The sequence below is a fragment of the Lissotriton helveticus genome, chromosome 7 (assembly GCF_964261635.1).
Source record: "Lissotriton helveticus chromosome 7, aLisHel1.1, whole genome shotgun sequence".
NCBI lineage: Eukaryota > Metazoa > Chordata > Amphibia > Caudata > Salamandridae > Lissotriton > Lissotriton helveticus.
Window position 1 is genome coordinate 1,929,104,522 of NC_136068.1, and position 26,005 is coordinate 1,929,130,526.

The 26,005-nt window shown below is 46.4% G+C and overlaps 2 protein-coding genes across 7 annotated transcripts in view; one reads left to right on the forward strand and one right to left on the reverse strand.

Annotated features, from left to right (window-relative positions):
* LOC144767887 (uncharacterized) overlaps positions 1-20,417 on the reverse strand; it is an 82,357-nt gene extending 61,940 nt beyond the window's left edge. Inside the window, exons 1-2 of the mRNA XM_078651238.1 lie at positions 20,195-20,417; positions 4,185-4,311 (exon numbers count right to left, since the gene is read on the reverse strand). Coding sequence (XP_078507364.1) covers positions 4,185-4,311; positions 20,195-20,236 — 169 coding nt within the window. The 5' untranslated portion in view covers positions 20,237-20,417. The remainder of the gene's footprint in view (positions 1-4,184; positions 4,312-20,194) is intronic.
* A 105-nt stretch (positions 20,418-20,522) lies between these two features.
* LOC144770912 (uncharacterized) overlaps positions 20,523-26,005 on the forward strand; it is a 347,728-nt gene continuing 342,245 nt past the window's right edge. For 4 of the 6 annotated variants that reach the window (XM_078655722.1, XM_078655727.1, XM_078655721.1 and 1 more), the window contains exon 1: positions 20,523-20,656. The gene's annotated coding sequence lies outside the window, so the exon portion shown is untranslated. The remainder of the gene's footprint in view (positions 20,657-26,005) is intronic. The other 2 variants (XM_078655724.1, XM_078655728.1) reach the window with 1 other exon arrangement.

Consider the following 26,005-nt stretch of genomic DNA (forward strand, 5'->3'; position numbering starts at 1 on the left):
TGATTGTAGGAGAGTAGGGTCTGCTATCCTATGGTCACCCCAAATTTTTGCTTTTTGCTTCACTGGTTTTCGACTTACTGAGGCTGTGGGCCTGCTGATCAGACCCCCAGCCTGCTGTTCTCTCTCTACATTATTGCCAATGCACTCTAGGTGCATTACCAATTGGAACTGGTTCACCTTATTGGCCCCTGTAACAGTGTACCCAGGTACCCAGGGCATAGGTGTATCCAAGGCCTAACAGGGGCTGCAGCATCTATTGTGCCACCCCTGGCCTGGCCTAGCTATTTGACACAACTGGCTGATCACTCAGCTGGGGTAAGTTGGTGTAATCACCTCTTACTTAGATATAGTATATCTATATCTACCCTATATGGACACATGTTAACCTATGAGTCACTCCTATGGAAGGCCTCGACAATCCTGGAGGCAGAGTGCTTGGTTTCATGTGAGATGGTGCTCTAGCATGAGCTGAGCCTGTCTGCAGCTTTCGGAACAATGTCCTTCAGCTGTTTCATGGTATTGCCATACCATATACTCTTAAGAGCATTATGAACCTCGCGGTTAAATGCTATCTTTGGTTTGGCTTTATCAAAACATGTCGAGTAAGGTGTCATACGAACTGGAATACTACCCCCTCACCAATTCTGGCGACGGGGGTAGCATTCCACCCTTCTAAAGGGACAAGACATGTACCTAACCTGAAACCCGGGTAAAGTTAAACATGAGCCTCAGCATCACAAAATGGATGCTGCCATCACAGACACTAGTCTGACCTCCTGCTGCTGGGAGTCCTTCCAGCTTGGGAGGCTTGTACAAAGGGTTTCCTGTCAGGGGAGGTGCTTGCACCACTCCAGACAGGATTTTGTGTAGTGGGTTTGGGAGGGCTGAATAGAATGAGACATGCCTGGGGCACACAAGGGGTCACTGTGCATATGCCAGTTCAAACCGGTCCTGGGGCTCTCCAGCCCCAGTCCTGGCGCGAAACTGGACAAAGGAAAGGGGGTGTAACCACCCCCCTTCCTGGTCCCACCCAGAGGAGGGACCTAGCAGGTAATCCGGCCCCTAGATTTGGTTTAAGAGTAGGAGCTGTGTCCTAAGACTTCAGATCATCCTGAACTCGACTTGCAACTAAGAAGATAACTGGACTTCGACATTCTGCTGCACAGAAGACTGAAGAGAATCTCCCTTGTGGCCAAGGAGTGACCACCCTGTTAACGCAGGCACCATCCACCAACTCGACATCTGCTTTGCCGCCGCCGCCTCCCGCCGGAGCCCGAGCCCAGAGCCCGACAAGACCTGGATTCCCAGACATCTCACAGCCCGATCCACAGTCCCTGAAAAGAAAAGACCCGTGGAGGCATCGAGAGACGTGGGACCGGCCATCTTGAAAGACCCCCGAGAAGCTGACTGCGCAGCACCCGAGGTACCCTCAACGCTGTGCTTTGGGGTTTGAGAAGCCCCACCACCGAGCAGCATCTGCACCGAAGATCAGCCCCCCAGCATCTCCACGATCTGCGTGGGGCCCTTTTGCATTTTGCCACTCGACGCGTCATCCCGGTTACTGGCCCGTTGGCTAGTGGCCATCTTGGCGACGAAATCTACAATCAACACCGCTGGTCTGGTTGCTCCAGACTGGCCCTCGCTCCTGTAAAAAGGAGCAGCCCCTCTGACCTTGCTGGTCAGAGCAACAAGCTTTCTTCACTTCCTGCGTGACTTGCTTTTGCCAAGGCCTGTTTGCTTCAATCAAGTTGCCGACACCGCCATCAACAAGAGCCTGCGTGGGACAGCTCGTGATCGACTAATGGACGTCGCTGACCTCTTCGTGTCCACGTGACTGCAGAGACAAGCTTCCCTTCTTCATCTGTTGGCACCCGACATCGCCTGGTTCCCTCCTGGTTCCACGGTAGTCACTGGCTAGTGACTTTGAACATTGTCCCTCTGCTTTCAGGTCTTCACATCTTCAGATCCACCCTTGGATCCACCGGAACTCTTCTCGACTGGCCGCCTGCAGCATCTTCATCTTCAGGCTCCATTGAACCACACGACGAAACCCGACGCACTTTGAACCCTATGCACCCGCTTCCTGTGGGTGAGGTAACGCTGGCACTCCGGTGCTCCTGTTGAGAGAAACATCTCTAGTGTCTAGGTTTTAAGTTGTGAGGTTCTGGTCCATCCGGAAGGTATCCTTTGCAGTAACTTTGTACTTTTTACGCACCCTTTGAAAGTCTATGGGCGCCCGCGTGTAACTTCAAGCACTGCACACGCATCCCGTGGGCCTCCTGGTCACTAACTATTGTTAGCTCCTCGTAGTCCCAGTGATTCCCCAGGCCCTAGGCCTTCTTCCTTTTAGATACGTGGTTCTTATACCACTATTTTAGTATATGGTTTTAGGGGCCACCAGGGCCTATCCATATTGTGCAACTTTTGTGTATTTAAACCCTGTTTTGTTTTAACGCATTTGCTTCTGTGCTCATAAAGAGTATAGGGGATATTTGTAGAAATAAATCTATATATATTTTCAATATATATCTGTGTGGTGTCCTTTCATTTGGTATTCAAGGGGATTGTGTATGGTAAAACAGCTTGCTTCACATGCCTTTACAGAGTTTAGCCTAAGACTGCTTTGTCCACGCTACTAGGATAGCTGGTCTATAAGGTTGACTTACGACCAATCATCATAAGGGTTGCTTGGCATGGTACAAGGTGATCACTAGAACTAGTGAGCAGCATATACCAGGCCAACTTCTCACACTGATGACCTAAGAAGAGAGAAGACACCGAAGAGCTGCACAAGTAGAGAGGAAAGAATAAGCAGGTTACCTCTCACCAACCCTGCTGGTCTGTCTACATCCCTCGCCGAAAACTGAGCCAAATCCGACTCGTCCAGCCGCTGTTGACACCAGAAACCTGGGAGGACTGCCTGACTTCTAAAAAGATTCAAGGCCTCCCTTGAACAGGAGATTTCTGACGAAATGCCAGAAGAGAAGACTGAGGCCTCCAGAACCGCCAAAACCTGACATCTGAAGTCACCACTGCACCCGTCGCCTCCGGCTTAAGTTGAAGTGGGCCATCGGTGTCAACAAGTTCCCCCAGCCCTCCAGAGCACAAATCCATTGTGGTTTCACCCCTCCTGGACTCCCCGACGTGGCTGCAGCCTCTGCACTCATGCCCTGTCAACCGTGACTGCCCCGGTAAGGAGAAACCCGACACCTAAGGGCATCTGTGCACCCATCGCCCCTAGGCCTTGGAGAAGAGGCACAAAGGTGCCCCCGAACATTGCAAGGTCTGAGCCCACTTTGCTGGTTCAGCCCGACTGGTCTCCTGGCCAGAGCACACAGCTTCTTTCCGCAGTGACTGATTGCTATTGAAATACATTGGGCTCCCGACGCTAATTTGCACCCGGCCGGTCTCGTACTGCTTGTGCTGCCTTGGACCTCGCCCACCACTCACCTTAACTCCTGGAGATTAGTCTTGTAAGTCGCTGTACTATTCTCGTTTGCAGAACTTGTTGTTCCTTCCATAGGATAACATTGCAGAGCTTAGAAATTGCAGTGTCCACTTTTTAAAGTGAGAAGAAATTACAAAACTCATTCTTCTGGCCTTCTTTTGTAAAGAAGTGAATGTGCACCTCTTCAGACCATCTCTCTGATCATTTTCTCCCATCCTGACACTCTCTTGTCTTGATTCTATGTGATCCTTGAATTCATTACTCGTAAAGTACTCTTACACCCTTAGCTAGATCAGCGCAATTGAAATACTATAAATACATGAACCTGGGTTTGGATTTTGAGTGATTTACATTCTCATGTGTGTATCACTAGCATGTGTATGTCATTGTGGCAGGGTGGAGGTTCAACTTTGAATTTCACCTGCTTGCAGAGAATGCAAGTAACAAGGTTTGCAAAAATTCTGTTTGCGGAGTTTAATGATGTTAACGAAATGTAGAGGACTGTAAAATGCAAAATTGCTGTCTAAAGCAGTGTCAAACCAGACTTAAAATCTGGAAGAAGATGTACCTTTTAACAGGTTTATAAAATATGTTTGGATAAAAAAAAAAATTGAAAATCACAAAGACAAACTACACATTTTCAAGCCACATCAAGTGGTAAAAATGACTTTCTATTGCTCTCCTACAGGAATCAAGAGAGCCCCCTGATTGCAAATCCAAAACGGTGCAACTTTACCCAGAGATGTCACCGCTTGGTGAAGTTCCTTCATCACACTCTTGTAAAGTTCTTTCTGCCATCCTTGTAAAAGCTTCCACTCCTCGTCTGAGAAACAGGCAGCAACATCACTGAATGAAACTGGCGCCTGAAAAAACAATCGACATCACAAATTCATCAACTCCTTTTGGAGGAAAAAAATATCAAGAAAACAGAGCATTTGATAGTAGGTATGCAGAGCAGCTCACAAAATAATTTCCCCCAACAATGGGCCGTCTGCCTCGGATTCACTGCCTCGAATCTGCAGGTAAAAGAAGTGCATAGAGATAAAAGGACTGGCACCTTTTCAGCACCCATCTTAACAGCAGCTTGCATTGGAGCTTCACTTATATTTGAATCTGGGAAACAGTGCAAACACAACGCAGTAACTTTACAATGCAGTTGTTGCAACGACCGCGTTGTTACACACGTGCCATTAAATCGCAAGTCATATCAATGACTTACTATAGGGAGTGTGGAACACCAGGGAATGTGTTGGCTTTAAAATCTAACACCTTCCCTGGTGTTGCACAAACTGGAGGAGGAATAGTAATTAATACTATTCCTAAGTCCAGGGTGCTCCCTACAGCAAGTCGTTGAAACGACTTGCGATTTAATGGCACGCGTGGTAACGATGCTGTCGTGGTAACAACCACATTGTAAAGCCATGTGTAGTGAATGTATGCGATGTAACGTCATACATTTTTTGGATCTACCTTATTTTAGGTCAGATCAGCAAAGTTGTCTGCATGTAGTATTGTTATCAATTAATTAAAAACTACACGGAGTGTGTTTATGTCCTTCTCGCAACGCATGCTATTGGCTGTTTGATGTATCTTTCTGTTCTCTTGCAAAGGCTTCAACGGAAACTCATGAAGAAGTATTTTACAACTAAAAAGCATGATGAATCATCACTTTGTTGCTTTCAAATGTTTGCTTTTATATACATTTTTTAAAGATAGCAATCCTTCTTATCTACCTTGCCCCAAGCACTGGCAAAGCCAATTTGTCTGGCATTTAACATTCTAAAGAGCATTTTTGAAAGCCTGTGTTTACATACTTTGGGACACTGAAACCAGACACAGTGGTTTTGTCAATGAGGGATTCTTTATTGGCACTACGAAGGCTTAAGTCACATAAAATTACAGCAGGCTTGATGCCCAGGACCAGGCTTCTTCTCCTTATTGTTTTAACCCTAAGCTGTGAAGCACAATTGTCGTGCGGCTTGTAAGACCCACCATTTGTTTATTAATCTATTTGTAGATTAACATCTGTGCTCACCACTCCGTACAGAATAGCAACCACAGGGAGATCGGAATCCAGCCCTGCCGCAAGGATCACGGAGTGTAATAGCAAACCAAGCCCGATTCCCGGGATCCATCGCCTCTATCACAGTCTACACTAATGGACCAAGAAACTCTGAACCACCAAACAGTCAGCATATCTCAAAGCATCCATAACGCTAGTCTCGAAATGGAGCGAATCTTAAACCTCAACGATTACTCTCTCTCTAGAATCAAACACATTAAAAAATCAGTACTCAACCTTTAAAGCAAGCCAAACCGTCAACCCTTGTCGCTGGCAAATACACAATATCGCCCTCGCAAACAATTCAACTATTTATCGGAGGATGAAACTCTAGCACTTCTATTATCCTACGAGTCAACACTTGCCTCTTCCAGTCACCACGACAAGAAAGACTAAAACAAAATCCATGCGATCACAAGCAATGCAAATAGAACTTTCAAACTCTGAAACAGAAGGGTAAACAGCAACAACTTAAATAGAGTACCCCTATCCACCTCAACTCCCAACACAACCCCTGGGAACTCTGCGACACCGCTCTCTGGTCTTCTACCGAATTGCCGATCAGCAGTGAAGCATGCCTCCAACATCGCCAAACTCGGGGGAGGAGCCTAACTCGCGACCGAGATGGCCGCGTTTTAGCTCGGCTCCGTTCAACCACCTGTTTTCTTCGATTATCCTGTATTTCTCCTGCCCCGGGAAGCCCTCCTTGCGGTGTTTCGGTACTGCGGGCACTTTGCGGACACTTACCCGTTGCTCCGGTGATCCTGGCTGCTGTCGATCCTGTGCGGTGGTCCCGCTCGGAGCCTTCGGGGCGGACTGGCCTGGACCTCCTTGCAGCGACGGGACGTGACGGAGCGCGATGGTCGGCCCTTGCTGGCGCTGTGGATCTGGTTGCGGAGGCTGATGTGCGAATAGGCCGGCTGTGCCCGTTGGCGGACCCGACTGACCTGGGCCTCGGGGTGCGGTCGCTGCCTCCTGCGGGAGAGCCTCCTCATTTGTCCGGCTTGGTCCCCCCTTTGTTCCCCGGCCCGGCCATTTTGGATTTTCCGCCCGGGCTCGGAGAACGGGGCCGGCGGCACGAGGGGGCCGCCGAACATCCTTCTTCTGGTGGGTCTCCTTCCTGCCTTGGGGCGCCCCGCCGCAGTTCGGCTGACCTCCTTTTGCTTTGGCGTTGCTCCAGCCGGGGCCCCCGACGACCGAGGGCTTGCTGGGCTCCTAAGATGGCGGCCGACCCTGGGAGTCTCTGCCGGGCCTGGGCGAGCACTGGGGGCCCGCCACACGGCCCGGATGTCGGATCTTGTGAAGGGTTTCCTGCACTTCAAGTTGTCCTGGATGCACTATACTCCTGGCGGACTTCCGTGGCTGCGCCTGTTTCCCCTGTGGAGGCGGACCCACTTTTCGATTTATGCGGGCCCCCATCGTTGGATTTTGCTTCCTTGTTGCAGGGTACGGCTGGTGTGCTCCTGGTCTCTGTGCCTCCGGCGGAGACCGCATCCTTGGATTGGAAACTCTCCGACGCCCTTCGTCGTCCTGCTTTGTTGCCTCGGCCGCTGGTCTGCGGTCCGTTTGCATCCTGTCCAGGCCTCGATGATCCTTTCTGTTTCTCATCGCGTCGGCTCCCCGGCCGGGGCGCCTGTGCCGACCCAGCTGGGCTTGCCTCGTTGGACTTGTCCATAGAACTGTGCCTGCGGTGCGAAGGTTGTGCTGTAACTTTTTTGTATCCTCCGTACTTTCTTTCACGTTTCTCCTCAGGACTGCCGCTGGATTTACTCCTGAACCCTGTGTCCCTCGTCGTTTGGACTTTGTTTGTTTGGATGATTACAACCTTGGACAAAAGCGGACAGGGCTGAAATGACTTATTATATGCGGTAGTCTTGTTTTTTGATCTATGACCGACATGTGCTGTTGTGATGTTGCGTAACTTCGTGGGACTCCTGAAACTTATCCTGATATCGTTTAACTTCCCGTGGGCTCTGCCTCTCTCCCCTTTTCACAGGTGGTGGGATGGTTGCAGATAATACTGTTTTTTGCCCTCTCCCGTGTGTGATGTTCCTTCCTTTCCCTGGTCCTTCTTTTTTGCCTTTGTTTCTACCTTGTTTCTTTCTCCTATATTTCGGGTTCTATTTAGGGCGACAGGCACGCTGCTGGGGGGTTGGCCGTAGCCTTCTGCAGGGGTGTAGGGTGGGCTTGTGGGGTGGGTGGGGGGGTCTGTTGCTGTTTTTGGGGGATCTTTTTCCTCTTTTCTTCTCCCTTTTTGGTTCTATGGCCCTTGTGTATCCCTTCTTTCGGGGCTCTGTCTCGTCGTCTGTCCCCCGGGTGTCTTTCTGGGGTATTTTTCCGGTATCACGATGATTCTGATTTGCTGGGTGTGATTTCTGTATTTTTAATGTCTATTTGGTACCGGGTGATTGTTTTCCTGTTTCGTCGCCCGGGGGCGGGTGTTTGGATAGGAGTCCCTTCCTTTCCTTCTTCCCCCTTCCTTTCCCCCCCCCCCCCTTATGCGGGGTTCCTTTCTTTTATTGGGGGTCCGTTTCGTATTGTTTTTGTATTTGGGTCCTTTTCTGTGCTGTTCGGTGGGACAGGTGGTAGCTGCGGTGGGCGGGCATTGGACGATGTGTGCGGTGGCCTTTCCTCATGTCTCTTGTTTTGACCGGTGCTTATTGGTATGCCTATTTCGTATTTGTTTCTCCTGTGTTTTTTACGATCATTGTATTGCTGCCCGCCGCGGCCCCACCCCTTTGGTTTGTCTCTCGGCCCGCCATATTCCTGTACTCCCTAACCCGTCCTTTAAAAAATACGAAAACTACCTTTCTACTTCTTATCTCCTGTGCTTGCTCTGAGATGCTTGTTATTTCTCCTGTTTCTTTGCCTTTGTATACTGTGATACTCTGTGCATTGCTCCTGACACTCGGCTCTGTGGTGGCCAGCCCGGTGGGTTGTAGGCCGGTATTTGTGAGCTCTTTCTGTACAATAAAGGTTTTCAAAAAAAAAAAAAAAAAAAAAAAAAAAACATCGCCAAACTCATCTTAAATCAAGCAGTAGATGTGGCGATCGTAACTGAATCATGGATCAACGAACCATCATCACCCTGCATTGATTTATTGGTTCCTCCAAACTGCAACATCGTAAGGCTAGACAAATACAAAATGGGGTTGTATCGCTTGCATTCACCGCTCCGACCTCACCGTTACCCAACTTCACTCTGATCCTCTTGACTCATGCAAATACCTTGCACTTTCCATAAGCAACGACTAACCAGTTGTGCAAACTGCACACCTTCTACCACCATCCATGTAAGAATGACCCGTTCATCTACCAACTCATGGAAATCATCACTGCAAATGTATCCCCCACACCAATGATATAGTCCTTAGGGACTTTAACCTTCATTAAAACGACCTTAATGACAATCAGGTCAACATCATTAAAGATTTCCTAGCTGACCAAACACTTACTCATGCCTGCAACCTGCCAACTCACATGAAAGGCTCTACACTCGATTGGACTATCTCAAAGCAAAAGGCAGTCAGGCTAACCTCGATTGCTCCTTGCGACTGGTCAGACCACCACACAATTACCTTCCTAATACCGGGCGCACTGAAGAAAAGACCAGTGCAACCAGTGAAACTAAAGCTATGGCTTAGAAACACAAAAAAATAGCTTAGACTATGAGAAACTGTCAGCACGTTGTGTGAAGGATCTCCCCCCAAGCTATCAAATGCAAGCGCAACAATGTCGGATATAATCGACTCACTGGCCCCGTTAACATTGAAAAGAATCCAGGTTAAAAGCAAAAATCCCTGGTTTAATGGTTCCCTAAACAATTAAAGGAGAAATCTGCAACTAACAGAAAAGAAATGATGACAACACCCTTCCTCCCCCCAGCTAAAACTTCTTAGAAAGACCAGGAATGCATACAACAAAAGCCTTCTCAAATCTAAACAAAAGCAATTATTTAGATTGGAACTGGAGAACGCTAAGAATAGACATTGTAAGCTCTTTGAAATGGTAAATCAAACAAACAAACTGGCCAAATCCTCTAAAGAAGAAACAAAATCCCGAATAAACTGTGATGAGTTCAATTCCATCTTCTCAGCCAAAATCGACTGTTTAAGAAACGAGCTGAATTTCACTGCTATCGTCAAGTCTCATCCATCGGCGGCACAAATCAACGTATCTACACACATCAGTCAGGCAGTACCCAAAACAGAAGCTTGCTGGACTACCTTCAATCTATATGACGACCACAACATCCCGAAAATTCTATCGTCCATAAAACCGAATAACCACTTCAATGACCCCTTCCCCTCCAATTGTCTGTCCGCAACCAACCAATATATCCTACCCATCTGGACTACATTAATCAACTCTTCCCTAATGCAAGGGTCTATACCAGACTCACTAAAAACTAATCAAGTCATCCCCATTTAAAAAAAAACACACTGAACCGGACAATTTCAGACCCATATCTAATATTCCTTTACTAGCGAAAGTGCTCTAGAAACGTGTGCAACAACAACATAGCCAACACATTGCCAAATTAAATCTGCTAGACGATTGCCAATCTGGTTTCAGGCCAGATCACAGTACTGAAACTACTATTCTCCATATAGTAGATGATGCCCTTCAAGCTCTAGACCATGACAAAACTTGTCTCTTAATTCTTATGGACCTATCGCCGGCGTTCGACACAGTTAACCATGAGAAGATACTAGATCGTCTCAAAAACAGGATGGTTTAGGGGGAACCGTTCTTGAATGGTTTCAATCTTTCTTGCTAAACCGATCTCAAAGGTTCTTAGTTAATCGAAATCTATCCTCTCCTTCCCCAATTATGATCAGAGTCCTGCAAGGCTCAACTCTCTCCCCAACTCTTTTTAACCTCTAATTGGAACCTTTAACTGAAATTATATGCAACTGCAACATCTCTTTCCATATGTATGCAGATGACACACAGATCTACATCAAAGTTTCATCCCTAGAAGAGATCAAAACAATGCACGAGGCTCTAAAGCTGACTGTACAATGGCTTGATAGCAACCAGCTCAAACTTAATGTGAAAAAAACTGAATTCTTACCAATTTCCCCCTCACAAAAGCTCCACTGACATACTTAAATGGACCAAATCGATCACTGCACTGAACTGCACCCTGACCACACTGGAAAAGAACCTGAACATGCGAGCTCGCTTTCACACACTGGCTAAAAATGCCAGGTTTCACCTGATCTACCTGAGAAATCTCAAACCATTCCTGGATACATGGGACCTAAAAATGACAGAACAGGCATTAGTTATATCTAGGATTGAATTTGGATGTCTAACCCTCTCTGGTATGCACAAGATCCCTAAAAGCCTGCCTCAACGCAACTGCAAGACTCTAAACAGGTTCACAAAATTCTACCACATTTCAATGCACCAGATGGCCCAGAATTGGCTTCCTTACGAAGCCAGAATACAACTCAAATTGGCCTGTATCACACACAAAGCACTACACTCTAAGTCACCTTTGTATCTTGCTCATAAAATTGAGGTAGCTGGGGAAGACAGGCACTCCAGGAGTGCCAGGGATCTTGTGCTGAAACCACCCTTCTTCCGGAAGAAGAAAACTTACAACAGAGCTTTATCTGGGGCCGCACCTAGAATCTAGAACTCGCTGCCGCCAAACATCAGAAGAATACCATCTCTGCCAATATGAACATCACCCTTTTAAGCCTCACTAGACTTTGTAGATTAAACTTACGCGACTCTGGTATCATGGACAATGTGTAACTTACTGCTTAATTTGTACCTCACGGATACCCTAATGGGCAGAGGCTGGTGATGTGCAGTCCTCCCCTGCTCCTGCGGTCGTCTGTATTTTCTCCCTTAAGTGTATTCATGATAATATGCTCCTAATCTTTGAAATTAGCTTGTTATCTCTGTAAAGAGCCTTGATACCCTAACGGGTCCCGTTTGGGCTCTATAAACCACTAAATAAATAAATACAGCACAACCAAAGCCCAAAGATATCAAAGCACCTGACATGAAGTCTGCACTGTCACAAATCAATCTCAGAAGAAAAGGAGAAAGAATGTGGACACAATTGAGCATGGAGCACCAAGCACTGAGTTGAGCAAGAGCAAATAGTGTCCTAAGGGTGCCGTATAAGGAGCCTACAGTGCCAAAGGAAGCCTGGTGTGGGAAACAAGGCAAACCTCGGCCTTGGATTCAGCTGAAGGCCATGAGTGTTGATCCAGGTAGGAAAAGTGGAATCGGTGGTTCCAGGAGGAAGCATGAGGGATGAGCTGGGTGATGACACAGTAGTAGGGGTGGAGGGTATCGCCCACAAGGAGACAAAATGGGAGGACATGCACGACTTCCAAAGAGAAAATAATGCAAAGGGAGACACCAGCTCCATAAACGAAAGAGAGCCGATACTAAGATCAAAGTTTGGTGTGAGACCAAAGAGATTAACAGAAGGAACAATCCCTAAAAAGAGAGTACATCCAGCTTGTGTGAGCTGAAAAAAGCATAGCAAACTGGAAAGATGTATACAAAAACTGCAATTTGATACAGGCCATGTAGGTCTAAGTGACACATCACACCCACCAACAATGACATTATGCTGGAGCTCAATGGTTCTTAAAAACCCAACGTCAGAGTGGGGGGCCACAAGTTGCAGCGTCACCACATAACTACTTTTCCACTCATGGTGGACTCTAGAAAAACAACAAGCTTCAACATGATGCCCAACACCAGGACCCCTGGAATGATGTGATTGTGCACCCACTGCGATTTTCGCATAATTATTGATTTGCCGCGTTTGCCACATAGACCATTCATCTTTCATATAAACTGCAGACTTTAACAAACAAAAATGTTGTTTCTAGCTCAAACAGTTCAAAAGTTTTTTTTAATGCAGCAAGACATTTTGCTGCACAGTGGATGGCTCTTTGCAAAGCTGGACTTGTCACCTACCTATTGCTTATTGCTTTATTTGGGTGTTAAAATTGTACTAATGAGGTGTAACAGTGTTACAAAGTTTAAAAATGACGAAATAATGTAGTAATGCTATTACAAAATGTGCTGCATAATTTGGCTTTTCTTGCCGCATAATTTACTCAGCCATGCCACATAATTATAGTGGCCCTGCCCAGGACTCAGGTGTATTGGAAGACTAAGGGGACGTTATGCAATTGCCAGAAATCCTGGCCAATGGCTGCCCTCGTGCAAACTCCTGGGATCAGTAGAGTAAAGTTCTCCTACACGGCCACAAAGAGCCCACTCCGGCCAACTCCTGCTTGGGCTAAAGGTCATGATCTGGAATAAGAGATCCCCTGAGGTGAGGCAAACAGCATCCTTTCTGGCGTTTGTATGCTTATGGGACTGTTGAATCAATGCATGCTTATGGGACATTTGAATCAATGCATGCTTATGGGACAGTTGAATCAATGCATGCTTATGGGACAGTTGAATCAATGCATGCTTATGGGACAGTTGAATCAATGCATGCTTATGGGACATTTGAATCAATGCATGCTTATGGGACATTTGAATCAATGCATGCTTATGGGACATTTGAATCAATGCATGCTTATGGGACAGTTGAATCAATGCATGCTTATGGGACAGTTGAATCAATGCATGCTTATGGGACTGTTGAATCAATGTGTTAGAACTGGGATTTCTGGTAGGCTAAGGCTGACGCCAAAGCCAGGCAGAAACCACCATTCTAGTGAGGGCAAGGGAGTCACACGCCAAGATAATCCCTGCTCACCCCCTTGGTAGCTTGGCACGAGCAGACAGGCTTATCCCGGAGGCAATGTGTAAAGCATTTGCGCACGCACACAACAGCAACAACATCCTAGGCACACCACAAAAGGTTATATAACAATAACTTTTGTATTGTCAAAAACACATCAGATAGTAATCACACAATATACATTGTGCCAACTGGCACGGGCAATATTCACAAGGGATTATTTACAGGACAGGGCCACTGTCAGAATCAGCACTTAGCAGAAATACTGTTAGAAATAGCACTTTGTAGATCATAGAATAATAATCACTTTAGCACACCTGTACTGGAAAGAACAACCACCTAAATATCACCATACATGTAGGGGCATAGGCAAGAACACATTACACATGATGCATCACAACATTCAGAGGTGTAGGGAAGGAAAACACATGATGCATAAACATACATTCAGCGGTGTAAGAAAGGCACATGACGCATTAAAACAAATTCAGAGGTGCAGCACAGGAAAACACATGATGCATAAAAACATTCAGAGGTGTAGGTAAGACACATAATGCATAGATCACATTCAGAGGTGTCACAGGAAAATGGCATAGCACATTACGCATAACTCACATTTGGGCCTAACCAGTAAAAACTATAGTAGGCAATCTCTCACTAGTCTAAACACATTAGACTCTTCCCCCTAAGCATAACTCACATTTAGGGGCGTGACTCACAGTGAAGTAAACTCTCACTAACATAAACCCACACAGGTAAAGTAACCTCACAATCACAGTAACATCACATTGCGCAAAAATCACATTAGGTAATTACCATTATAAGCATAGTAAAACCATATTGCGCAGAAATCATATACCAGCCCCCTGGCCAACTGGCCATCCAACAAGGGAACTCAAAAAGCCCTGTGTCCAGAATGTCAGGGCGCGCTGCCAAAGCAGCGTCAGTCAGGGGTGCGCCACCGGCGGAAAACCTAAACGATGCAGCTGCCCACTAATTGCTGGGCAGCTGGGAAATAACAAAACTGCGGCATGGGCTCTCAGTAGCCCTTCAAGCAAATTGCGCCACATAATGGAGCCATAGAGACTCTCTAGACAACAATGCCCCGTGAACGTGGGAGCCTCGAGGCTCTAAACACATATGTACCCTCTAGAGCGTTTCTGGGCTCGCAAACAAATTGCCCCACGAGCCTCTCTGGGCTCCAAGTAAAGAAATGCAGCCAGGAGCCTCTCTGGGCTCCACGTAAAGCAACGCGGTCACAAGCCTCTCTGGGCTCCACAACAAAGCAATGCCCCAGAGCCTCGCTCGGCTCGGAATGAACAAACTGCTCCCAGAGCCTCGTGGCTCCAAAGAAGAAGGCTCCAGAGGTCGGCGCCTCTCTGGGGCTCGGCCCAACGCACTGCACGCACTCACCGGGATGCGGACTCCGGTCTCAGTCTCCTTCGGTCCGGGCGGTGCTTTCTTGGCAGCGCGGGGCTCTCTCACTTGTGAGAGCCTCGCTCGGGTGGAGACAGCTTCCCGACCCGCTCCCCGGGTCCCCTCCGGCAGCGCGGGCTCCACCAGCCAGACCGGGGCTCTCCCTCGCTCATAGGAGCCCCGGTGATGACGCAGCTCTCTCCTTCCGGTGGGCAGCCAATGGCTGCGCGGCAACTCTTCGTGGGGGCAGCCAATGGCAGCGCGGCCCTACTGACGAGCCTCTTGGCTCCGATCGCGCTGCCGAGGCCAATGCTGCAATTTCTCCGCCAAAGCACGGGGTGGGCTCCTTCCACAATGTAAATAATAAGCGGGATGAGACCGGGTGGACACCGGCTGCGCCTCACACAAAATGCGGGGTGGAGAAACGCTCCAAGATAAAGCAGAAAGCGCTCCCAGCGCTATAGGCAATAAAGCCCTCCCCCAGCGCTTCAGGCACAAACCAAGGTCCAAGTAAAAATGAAGCGCTCCCAGGCGCTAAGGGGGAAGAGTCCATCAAGCCCCCAGGGCAAAGACTCCCATAGCAAAGGGGTCCCAGCATCCAGCAGAGGATCCCAGGACAAGGTCCAGGACATCAGCAGTCCATCAGGTATCCAGGGTCTCGGCGGGGCCCAGGGAGGCAAGCCTTCTCCTGGGCCCAAGCAGCAGCACGCCCATGGCAGGATTCAAGTCAGAAACAAGAACATTTTGTAAGGGGACACAGCCCCTTTTTTTTACAGCAAAAACCTTTGTCTAAAGGTGCAGGGTGGGGGAGAAACCAGTCGCAGCTGGTTTTGGAGTACTTTGTTTTCCCCAGCCACCCTTTCCATCCACTAGTCAGGACAGGGTCCTCAGTCGCACCACAGGGGGGTGGAGCCAGCATTGTGTGGGGAAAGCCAAGCCCTATTCAGGACTCAGGTGCACCCCTCCCCTCACCTCAGCATGCTAATCTCAATACTCACTACTGGGCAGACCCATCCAGACTTCCTGGAGCCAGGCTCCAGCCAATCACGTGCCAGAAGACTCACTACACACGCACACCCATGTCTAGAAGTGGCACTTCCACACTAGACACATTCATGCCACATACATCATTACGCAGCATTCAATCTCACGAGTTCCCACATACCAAACTCGACCCTGTACTCCCCACACATCAGGAACTACCATGGTCACACATATTCCCCAATGCATTCCTATGGGAGGGCAGGTCACTCACCACACATACACAGAAAGCTCACGCACTTTACACTGTTCCACAGTGAAAAAGTACGCAGAGGCCTAAAATCATCAACACCAGGTCACAGAAACAGGCTAGGCAAAAGCAAAAAGTTTTGGGGTGAACCTGCCAGAAAAGGGCCAGGTCCAACACAATGCATGCTTATGGGACAGTTGAATCAATGCATGTGTATGGGACAGTTGAATCAATGCATGTGTATGGGACAGTTGAATCAATGCATGTGTATGGGACAGTTGAATCAATGCATGTGTATGGGACAGTTGAATCAATGCATGTGTATGGGACAGCTGAATCAATGCATGTGTATGGGACAGCTGAATCAATGCATGCTTATGGGACAGTTGAATCAATGCATGCTTATGGGACAGTTGAATCAATACATGCTTATGGGACAGTTGAATCAATGCATGCTTATGGGACAGTTGAATCAATGCATGCTTATGGGACAGTTGAATCAATGCATGCGTATGGGACAGTTGAATCAATGCATGCTTATGGGACAGCTGAATCAATGCATGTGTATGGGACAGCTGAATCAATGCATGCGTATGGGACAGTTGAATCAATGCATGCTTGTGGGACAGTTGAATCAATGCATGCTTGTGGGGCAGTTGAATCAATGCATGCTTATGGGACAGTTGAATCAATGCATGCTTATGGGACAGTTGAATCAATGCATGCGTATGGGACAGTTGAATCAATGCATGCTTATGGGACAGTTGAATCAATGCATGCTTATGGGACAGTTGAATCAATGCATGCTTATGGGACAGTTGAATCAATGCATGCTTATGGGACAGTTGAATCAATGCATGCTTGTGGGACAGTTGAATCAATGCATGCTTATGGGACAGTTGAATCAATGCATGCTTATGGGACAGTTGAATCAATGCATGCGTATGGGACAGTTGAATCAATGCATGCTTATGGGACAGTTGAATCAATGCATGCGTATGGGACAGTTGAATCAATGCATGCGTATGGGACAGTTGAATCAATGCATGCTTATGGGACAGTTGCTTATGGGACATTTGAATCAATGCATGCTTGTGGGACAGTTGAATCAATGCATGCTTGTGGGGCAGTTGAATCAATGCATGCTTATGAGACAGTTGAATCAATGCATGCTTATGGGAAAGTTGAATCAATGCATGCTTACGGGACAGTTGAATCAATGCATGCTTATGGGACAGTTGAATCAATGCATGCTTATGGGACAGTTGAATCAATGCATGCTTATGGGACAGTTGAATCAATGCATGCTTATGGGACAGTTGAATCAATGCATGCTTATGGGACAGTTGAATCAATGCATGCTTATGGGACAGTTGAATCAATGCATGCGTATGGGACAGTTGAATCAATGCATGCTTGTGGGGCAGTTGAATCAATGCATGCTTATGGGACATTTGAATCAATGCATGCTTGTGAGACAGTTGAATCAATGCATGCTTATGGGACAGTTGAATCAATGCATGCTTATGGGACAGTTGAATCAATGCATGCTTATGGGACAGTTGAATCAATGCATGCTTGTGGGACAGTTGAATCAATGCATGCTTGTGGGGCAGTTGAATCAATGCATGCTTATGGGACATTTGAATCAATGCATGCTTGTGAGACAGTTGAATCAATGCATGCTTATGGGACAGTTGAATCAATGCATGCTTATGGGACATTTGAATCAATGCATGCTTACGGGACAGTTGAATCAATGCATGTGTATGGGACAGTTGAATCAATGCATGTGTATGGGACAGTTGAATCAATGCATGCTTGTGGGACAGTTGAATCAATGCATGTGTATGGGACATTTGAATCAATGCATGTGTATGGGACAGTTGAATCAATGCATGTGTATGGGACAGTTGAATCAATGCATGTGTATGGGACAGTTGAATCAATGCATGCTTGTGGGACAGTTGAATCAAGGCATGTGTATGGGACAGTTGAATCAATGCATGTGTATGGGACAGTTGAATCAATGCATGTGTATGGGACAGTTGAATCAATGCATGTGTATGGGACAGTTGAATCAATGCATGTGTATGGGACAGTTGAATCAATGCATGTGTATGGGACAGTTGAATCAATGCATGCTTATGGGACAGTTGAATCAATGCATGCTTATGGGACATTTGAATCAATGCATGCTTACGGGACAGTTGAATCAATGCATGTGTATGGGACAGTTGAATCAATGCATGCTTGTGGGGCAGTTGAATCAATGCATGCTTATGGGACAGTTGAATCAATGCATGTGTATGGGACAGTTGAATCAATGCATGTGTATGGGACAGTTGAATCAATGCATGTGTATGGGACAGTTGAATCAATGCATGTGTATGGGACAGCTGAATCAATGCATGCTTATGGGACATTTGAATCAATGCATGCTTATGGGACAGTTGAATCAATGCATGCTTATGGGACATTTGAATCAATGCATGCTTGTGAGACAGTTGAATCAATGCATGCTTATGGGACAGTTGAATCAATGCATGCGTATGGGACATTTGAATCAATGCATGCTTACGGGACAGTTGAATCAATGCATGTGTATGGGACAGTTGAATCAATGCATGTGTATGGGACAGTTGAATCAATGCATGCTTGTGGGACAGTTGAATCAATGCATGTGTATGGGACATTTGAATCAATGCATGTGTATGGGACAGTTGAATCAATGCATGTGTATGGGACAGTTGAATCAATGCATGTGTATGGGACAGTTGAATCAATGCATGCTTATGGGACAGTTGAATCAATGCATGCTTGTGGGACAGTTTAATCAATGCATGCTTGTGGGGCAGTTGAATCAATGCATGCTTATGGGACATTTGAATCAATGCATGCTTGTGAGACAGTTGAATCAATGCATGCTTGTGAGACAGTTGAATCAATGCATGTGTATGGGACATTTGAATCAATGCATGTGTATGGGACAGTTGAATCAATGCATGTGTATGGGACAGTTGAATCAATGCATGTGTATGGGACAGTTGAATCAATGCATGTGTATGGGACAGTTGAATCAATGCATGCTTATGGGACAGTTGAATCAATGCATGCTTATGGGACATTTGAATCAATGCATGCTTACGGGACAGTTGAATCAATGCATGTGTATGGGACAGTTGAATCAATGCATGCTTGTGGGGCAGTTGAATCAATGCATGCTTATGGGACAGTTGAATCAATGCATGCTTATGGGACAGTTGAATCAATGCATGCTTATGGGACAGTTGAATCAATGCATGCTTATGGGACAGTTGAATCAATGCATGCTTATGGGACATTTGAATCAATGCATGCTTACGGGACAGTTGAATCAATGCATGTGTATGGGACAGTTGAATCAATGCATGCTTGTGGGGCAGTTGAATCAATGCATGCTTATGGGACAGTTGAATCAATGCATGCTTATGGGACATTTGAATCAATGCATGCTTACGGGACAGTTGAATCAATGCATGCTTATGGGACATTTGAATCAATGCATGCTTATGGGACAGTTGAATCAATGCATGCTTATGGGACATTTGAATCAATGCATGCTTACGGGACAGTTGAATCAATGCATGTGTATGGGACAGTTGAATCAATGCATGCTTGTGGGGCAGTTGAATCAATGCATGCTTATGGGACAGTTGAATCAATGCATGCTTATGGGACAGTTGAATCAATGCATGCTTATGGGACAGTTGAATCAATGCATGCTTACGGGACAGCTGAATCAATGCATGCGTATGGGACAGTTGAATCAATGCATGCTTATGGGACAGTTGAATCAATGCATGCTTACGGGACAGCTGAATCAATGCATGCGTATGGGACAGTTGAATCAATGCATGCTTATGGGACAGTTGAATCAATGCATGCTTATGGGACAGTTGAATCAATGCATGTGTATGGGACAGTTGAATCAATGCATGCTTACGGGACAGTTGAATCAATGCATGCTTATGGGACAGTTGAATCAATGCATGCTTATGGGACAGTTGAATCAATGCATGTGTATGGGACAGTTGAATCAATGCATGTGTATGGGACAGTTGAATCAATGCATGCTTGTGGGACAGTTGAATCAATGCATGTGTATGGGACATTTGAATCAATGCATGTGTATGGGACAGTTGAATCAAAGCATGGGCCTGTCTCAAGGAAGCACACAGTACGAGTGTAACACGCCCTGGTGCCCCTTGGCACAGGCTATCAATAAATAACAACATTCAAACGAATACCACTCACCATTCCTGGACCCTGCTGCAGTAATCCTCCCCTGATTTCCATTACAATTCTCCCAGGTACCAGGTGATGTCTGGCAGGGACCGTAGAGACAAATAAGAAGAGAACAGACTGCAAAGAGCACCAACTCGGCTCATTATAATGAAGAGCGCGAGGCCTCGAGGAGCTACAGAAACAGATGTGAAGCAGCTGGGGGTGCTTCCACCATTCTCTGCACACCTAGACCACTGCGCATGCGCAGAGCAGAGACACCTACCCGTCGCGCACGCTCTGTAGGACTGCAACGTTCGTGTGCGCCTGCGCAGTGGAGTCTGCGTACGTCCAGCCGGAGCACCGGAAGCGGATGTGACGTCGCCTCCTACAGCACAACGAACATAAACCGCCACAGGCCGGGCTGACTGAAGTTCACGGCGTCGCAGAGAATTGATTTTTTTAGTCATTTAGTTTGACGAATAATCCGCACTTGTACGTAACTTTTCCATTCATATTTGTGGTACTAGAGTCTTATCTTTATTTCTATTTTTACCTGTTTTCATACATGCCGACATTTCTGACACAAGAAAAAAGGAGTTAAAAAAAAAAGTAGTGAGATGTCCTTCTCGCCATTGAAGTGGATTAAAAGCAGTTTTAGGCGGAAAACTGCTAAAATCAAGCCATTTTCACCGTAAAAGGTGTGCGCCTCCTTCCGGAAGCGGATCTGTTGGCATGTATGGTGTCTGTACTTGGACCTTGTCCTGCTCAGCTCTTCACCTCGGCGCCTTTGTTGCCTTCCAGTGTACACGTTTAATATGTAAGGCTCTCGGAAGCTCTGGGGCCTTGAACAGGCTCCACACAGACTCTAACGCCAAGGTTTAGTTTGAAGGTCTTTATTTGTTAACATGCATGGGAGAAAGAAAACCCACGACCGCTCATCCTGGTGTTCCCGCTGCAGCTGCCAAACCTAAAGCAGCAGCGGAGGTGGAAGGAGGACTCCAGAATGAGGGACACATTAAATGACCATAGCGCCCACAACATTATTAGCAAACCATGCCAAAGTCAAATTTAACAAACAGCAGTGAGCAAACCTAGACAATGCAGTGAGAACAGAAATGAGCATTGGAACAGAAGCTGAGATAATTGTTTATGAAAATTAAAAGAAGAATAGTGGAAAGATAACAGCAAAAGAAAGTACAAACAACACATGCATCATCTGCCTTTCTCACAAAAGATAACCACACGTTCCCTCACACAAACAACAAAACGACCCAAGTACAAAGATCATGAAAGCTGGCCAGGCTAACAAGATTAAAGAACAGGGTGAGAGCAAGAAGTTGAAAATAGTGAAAGAGAAGAACACAGCCGTAGACAGAACAAGCATTGGCATTGCCAATAGGTCTCGCTTGTAGGACCTTATAAGTATTTAGTTTTGCAGCACAATATGATGAGTTGCGTTGCGTGTGTGAGTGGCGTTGCGTGTGTGAGTGGCGTTGCGTGTGTGAGTGGCGTTGCATCGATGAGTGGGGTTGCGTGGATGAGTGGGGTTGCGTGGATGAGTTGCGTTGCGTGTGTGAGTGGCGTTGCGTGTGTGAGTGGCGTTGCGTATGTGAGTGGCGTTGCGTGTGTGAGTGGGGTTGCGTGGATGCGTTGCGTGTGTGAGTGGCGTTGCGTGTGTGAGTGGCGTTGCGTATGTGAGTGGCGTTGCGTGTGTGAGTGGGGTTGCGTGGATGAGTGGGGTTGCGTGGATGAGTTGCGTTGCGTGTGTGAGTGGTGTTGTTTGGGTGAGTGGCGTTGCGTGGGTGTGTGGTAAATAAATAATTAATTACCGGTTCTATTTTTCAGGATACTCTATAAACAGGTAGCTCAATAAATAAGAGTCAGGATTCGAGGTATCTTGAGTCACAGGCTTTAATAGGCATAAAGGACAGGAACAGGACAGCCTGTACGGGAAGGAAGGCACGGCAGCTGCCTGGGAACGGACAAGGAATGGGGAAGCAAATTGGGGTAACTTTTAACATGGGTGTACAGTATATATACTTAAACAAATACATTACATTCAATACAGTAGGCGTAGCAGTAGGCGTGGTTCGTAACAGTCGCGAAAGATAAGGGCAAAATGATGTAACAAGAAGGCGTGTACAGGGCGTGTACATAGACATGTGATGTAAACGTAACAGAATATGTATGCGCGCAAACGGGCAATGACGTGTTACCAGGGGAAACTGGGGCTATGACTTCTGCGCTAGAAGAGGAGACTAAAGTCTGGAGTGTCAGAGCGACATGTACCTATCTTATATCTGGTATCTAGTGTTTGGAGAACATGTTGATAGAATCCAAAAGTTATCAGGACAAAGGCTACTAGACACTAAGACTGGTGCATGCATAATTCTACATATGTTGCGTGGCGAGGAATATTCTATGAATATTAATACAGTATTTCTCTTACATGGAGACATAAAGGCTAGACCATGACGGAAACTATTGATGCGATTCAGTAGCTCAGGAATGCAGAGAAGGAGGGCTGGACTGATAACTAGAAACATAACATACTCTTGGCAGACTGGGAGGCAGAGCCAGGCCGGGCCGGGCACTGCGAGGCATGAAGTAAGTTAAGGGTCAGGGATGCAGGTGGGGGCTGTATCGCTCCTCTGAGAGGGTTCAGGAGACAGGAGCTGAATCTGAGTCCGGGCCCTTTTGAGGCCTAGAAACGGGGACAACTCAATGACTTAACGTGCACACTGTGTAATGTGGCAACGTAGGTTTACATAGGCCTAATATTCGTTGCTTTCACGAAGACTGGAAACTGGCATACTAGGGATGGACACAACTGTAATTGCGTCTTTAATCGATCAGAGGGGAATACATGCATATCGATCATGCACATATAACATAAGATGGGGAACACGTAGGCACATATAACATGGCAAAATTTACTTTTCCACATTCCCTTCTTGTGCCCTACGTTTCCATCAGGAAACATCAATATTCATGATACCATCTATCATTTCATATAGTATCATTTGCTCGTCTCGAATTGTCTTGGAACGGGATTTAGGACTAGGAATACAAGAGGTAGCACACATGCCGCAAATCGCAGGGCCACATTGTATACAGAGGCAGCAACTGAATATGATCATCACTGCAATACCTAGGAATGACAATACTTTCCATCCCCAGGCAGATATGATACTCCAGAGCCAACCGGACCATGTCCAGGTGCCTGGATTCTGGTGTAACTGATGGGCAATTTTATGAAGTCTGGTTATAGCTGAATAAACAGACGGCGCGTTATTAGGAATGAAAATGCAGCAACTAGATCCGATGACTCTACATGCTCCTCCTCTATCGGCCAGTATGACGTCAAGAACGAGACGATTTTGGAGCACGACAAATCTCATAGCAGATTGCTCTTCAGTTAAGTTACCTAGAGCAGAAGTAGTCTCATTCACTACTGCTTCAAGGGTTCTGGTTAGTCTACGTATTAACTTACTATTCTGGACAGGTCCTATAAAGAAGAAGAAACCTTTATTAAAGTCTTGATACTGTTCTAGAGTGGTTTCAGTTTGATCGACAATTGGGGACTCGATCTCCCTTCTAGGTCTGACGTGTACTAGATGTGTGTTTCTGTGATAATCAGATGGGGCTAGAAAAACTGGTGGCAGTAGGAAGGCAATGTAACATGTTCCATCCCAATCGAAGGGCAGACGAACATATGCGGTCTGACCACAAACAAAATAAGAATGACGTGAGGCTTTGAAAATAGATTTCCCACTGTCACTATATTTGACAATAGTAGTACAATCACTATGTCCTACATGTGCGGAACCATTCTTTCTGACACATAATTCGCCTTTGACTGGTAGTACTGAAATAGCAGGCAAATCTGGAGTAGTATCAGACTGAACATTCAGGACCATGAAATTCGAAGAATAATTACCCAAATCATATACTTCATTTTCTAGATCTAACCCTGTTCTATGGGGGAGACCTTGCTTGTCTGGAAAACATGTTCTGTTCAGAAGGGACATATCATTGGAGGATGACGTTAAAGTGGACCATGCTCCACACGAACCATTATGTGAAAACGGATAAGGAAAGAGCGGCAGAACTCCCTTTCGGTGTCTGGAAAGGGGGGAGTCGACCACACACCCAACAATTAGTGGCATTGCTGGTCTGGTGTGAATAGTGTAACATTCTGATAAATGTATTATTTCGCATAGCAAGACGATAGGATAGCTCGTGAGGAGGCAGATCACTAAATGTGTGCTCTACTGTAGCATTAGAAAACTTATTTACATGTGAAATTGGAAAACATAAATGTAAAGCATAACTTGTGCAGGTAACCATTAGACTCAAGATTAATAAGAAACTTAGAACAATGATACATTTTATAGAGTTTTGACTAACTCTCTCACTATGGGGGTCTATCTCATACATGTCAGGAACCTGTCTAACCGTTTCACCCGAGAGGGACTTAGACAATTAAACTGGCTGACTTATTTTACTAGACCGGAGCTTCAGTTTATACTCCTGCTGCGGAGTTTTCTCTAACAGGGGAACTTTAAGTTCAGAGTCAAGTTCAGAGTCTGTTTTTAGGCAGTCTTTAGGAGTAGAACAGTCCTTAGCAAAAGTCTTTTCACGAACTCCATGGAATTTCTTTATATGGGACAGATGGACCCATCCTTTCCTCCCCTCTAGCTTCACGGCGGTCCTTGTTGTTAGCAAGACGAGGCGGGGCTCCTTCCAACAGGGCTCCAGCGGACTTGAACGATCAAAATTCCGTACCAACACGAGGTCGCCTGGAATGACTTCATGCGGTTTCACCTCGGTGTTGTCTGGAAATGCGGCGGCAACCTGTGAACGACAAGAGTGTAGGGCAGACATCAAGGAAGCTAGGTAATCGGTCAGCATATTACTGGAAACATCTGTAATACTGCGGGGTCTAGGTGTACCCCACATGTTTGGGGGGCGGCCGAATATGACCTCATACGGGGACAGACCTGATCTGGAATGTGCAACCATCCTCATATAAAATAAAGCAACTGGCAGGGCGACTAGCCAGTCTACACCTTTCTCTTTACATGTTTTGGCAATGCGGATTTTCAGGGTCTGATTATGTCTCTCTACGAGACCGGCTGCTTCAGGATGGCGCACACAATGGAACTTCCACTGGTACCCTAACAGAAGGGAAACATGTTTCATAAGCTCAGATGAGAATGGCTGGCCGTTATCAGAATACACGACCCTAGGGAGTCCATAGCGGGGAAAGAATTCACGAACCAACTGCCTGGCAGTGGTCGCGGCTGTGTAATCTGGAACTGGATATGCTTCTGTCCACCTGGACAAAGCGCATACTACTACGAGGACATACTTGAAACCTCGACATCGCTCCATCTGAATATAATCCATCTGGAGGACTTCAAAAGGGTGGTCAGGAGGTTGGAATCCACCTTGTTCCACCGGGACACTTTTACCTGGATTGAACTGACAACATATCATACAGGTACGGACTTTCTGCTTGGCTGCAGCTCGCAAGTGCTTGTTGAACCAGAGGTTCTGAATACTGTCTAACATAGCTTTTTCTCCTAGATGTGCTGGACTATGTGCGGTATTAATAATGACTTGAACCATAGAGTCGGGGAGAAACCATGTGGCTTTTCCCTTCGTCAACCAGAATGTTGCAGCGTCTGATTTCTATGTGTGGCTGGAACAGTGTCAGTTCATAACCTGTTAAACGTGCAATTGTCAAGTGCTGAGTCTGTGTTCGGTTTAAAAGAACTTCCACGGAGTGTGGAACTTGTACTGTCAGGGAGTGTCCTAATACTATGGAATCACTTT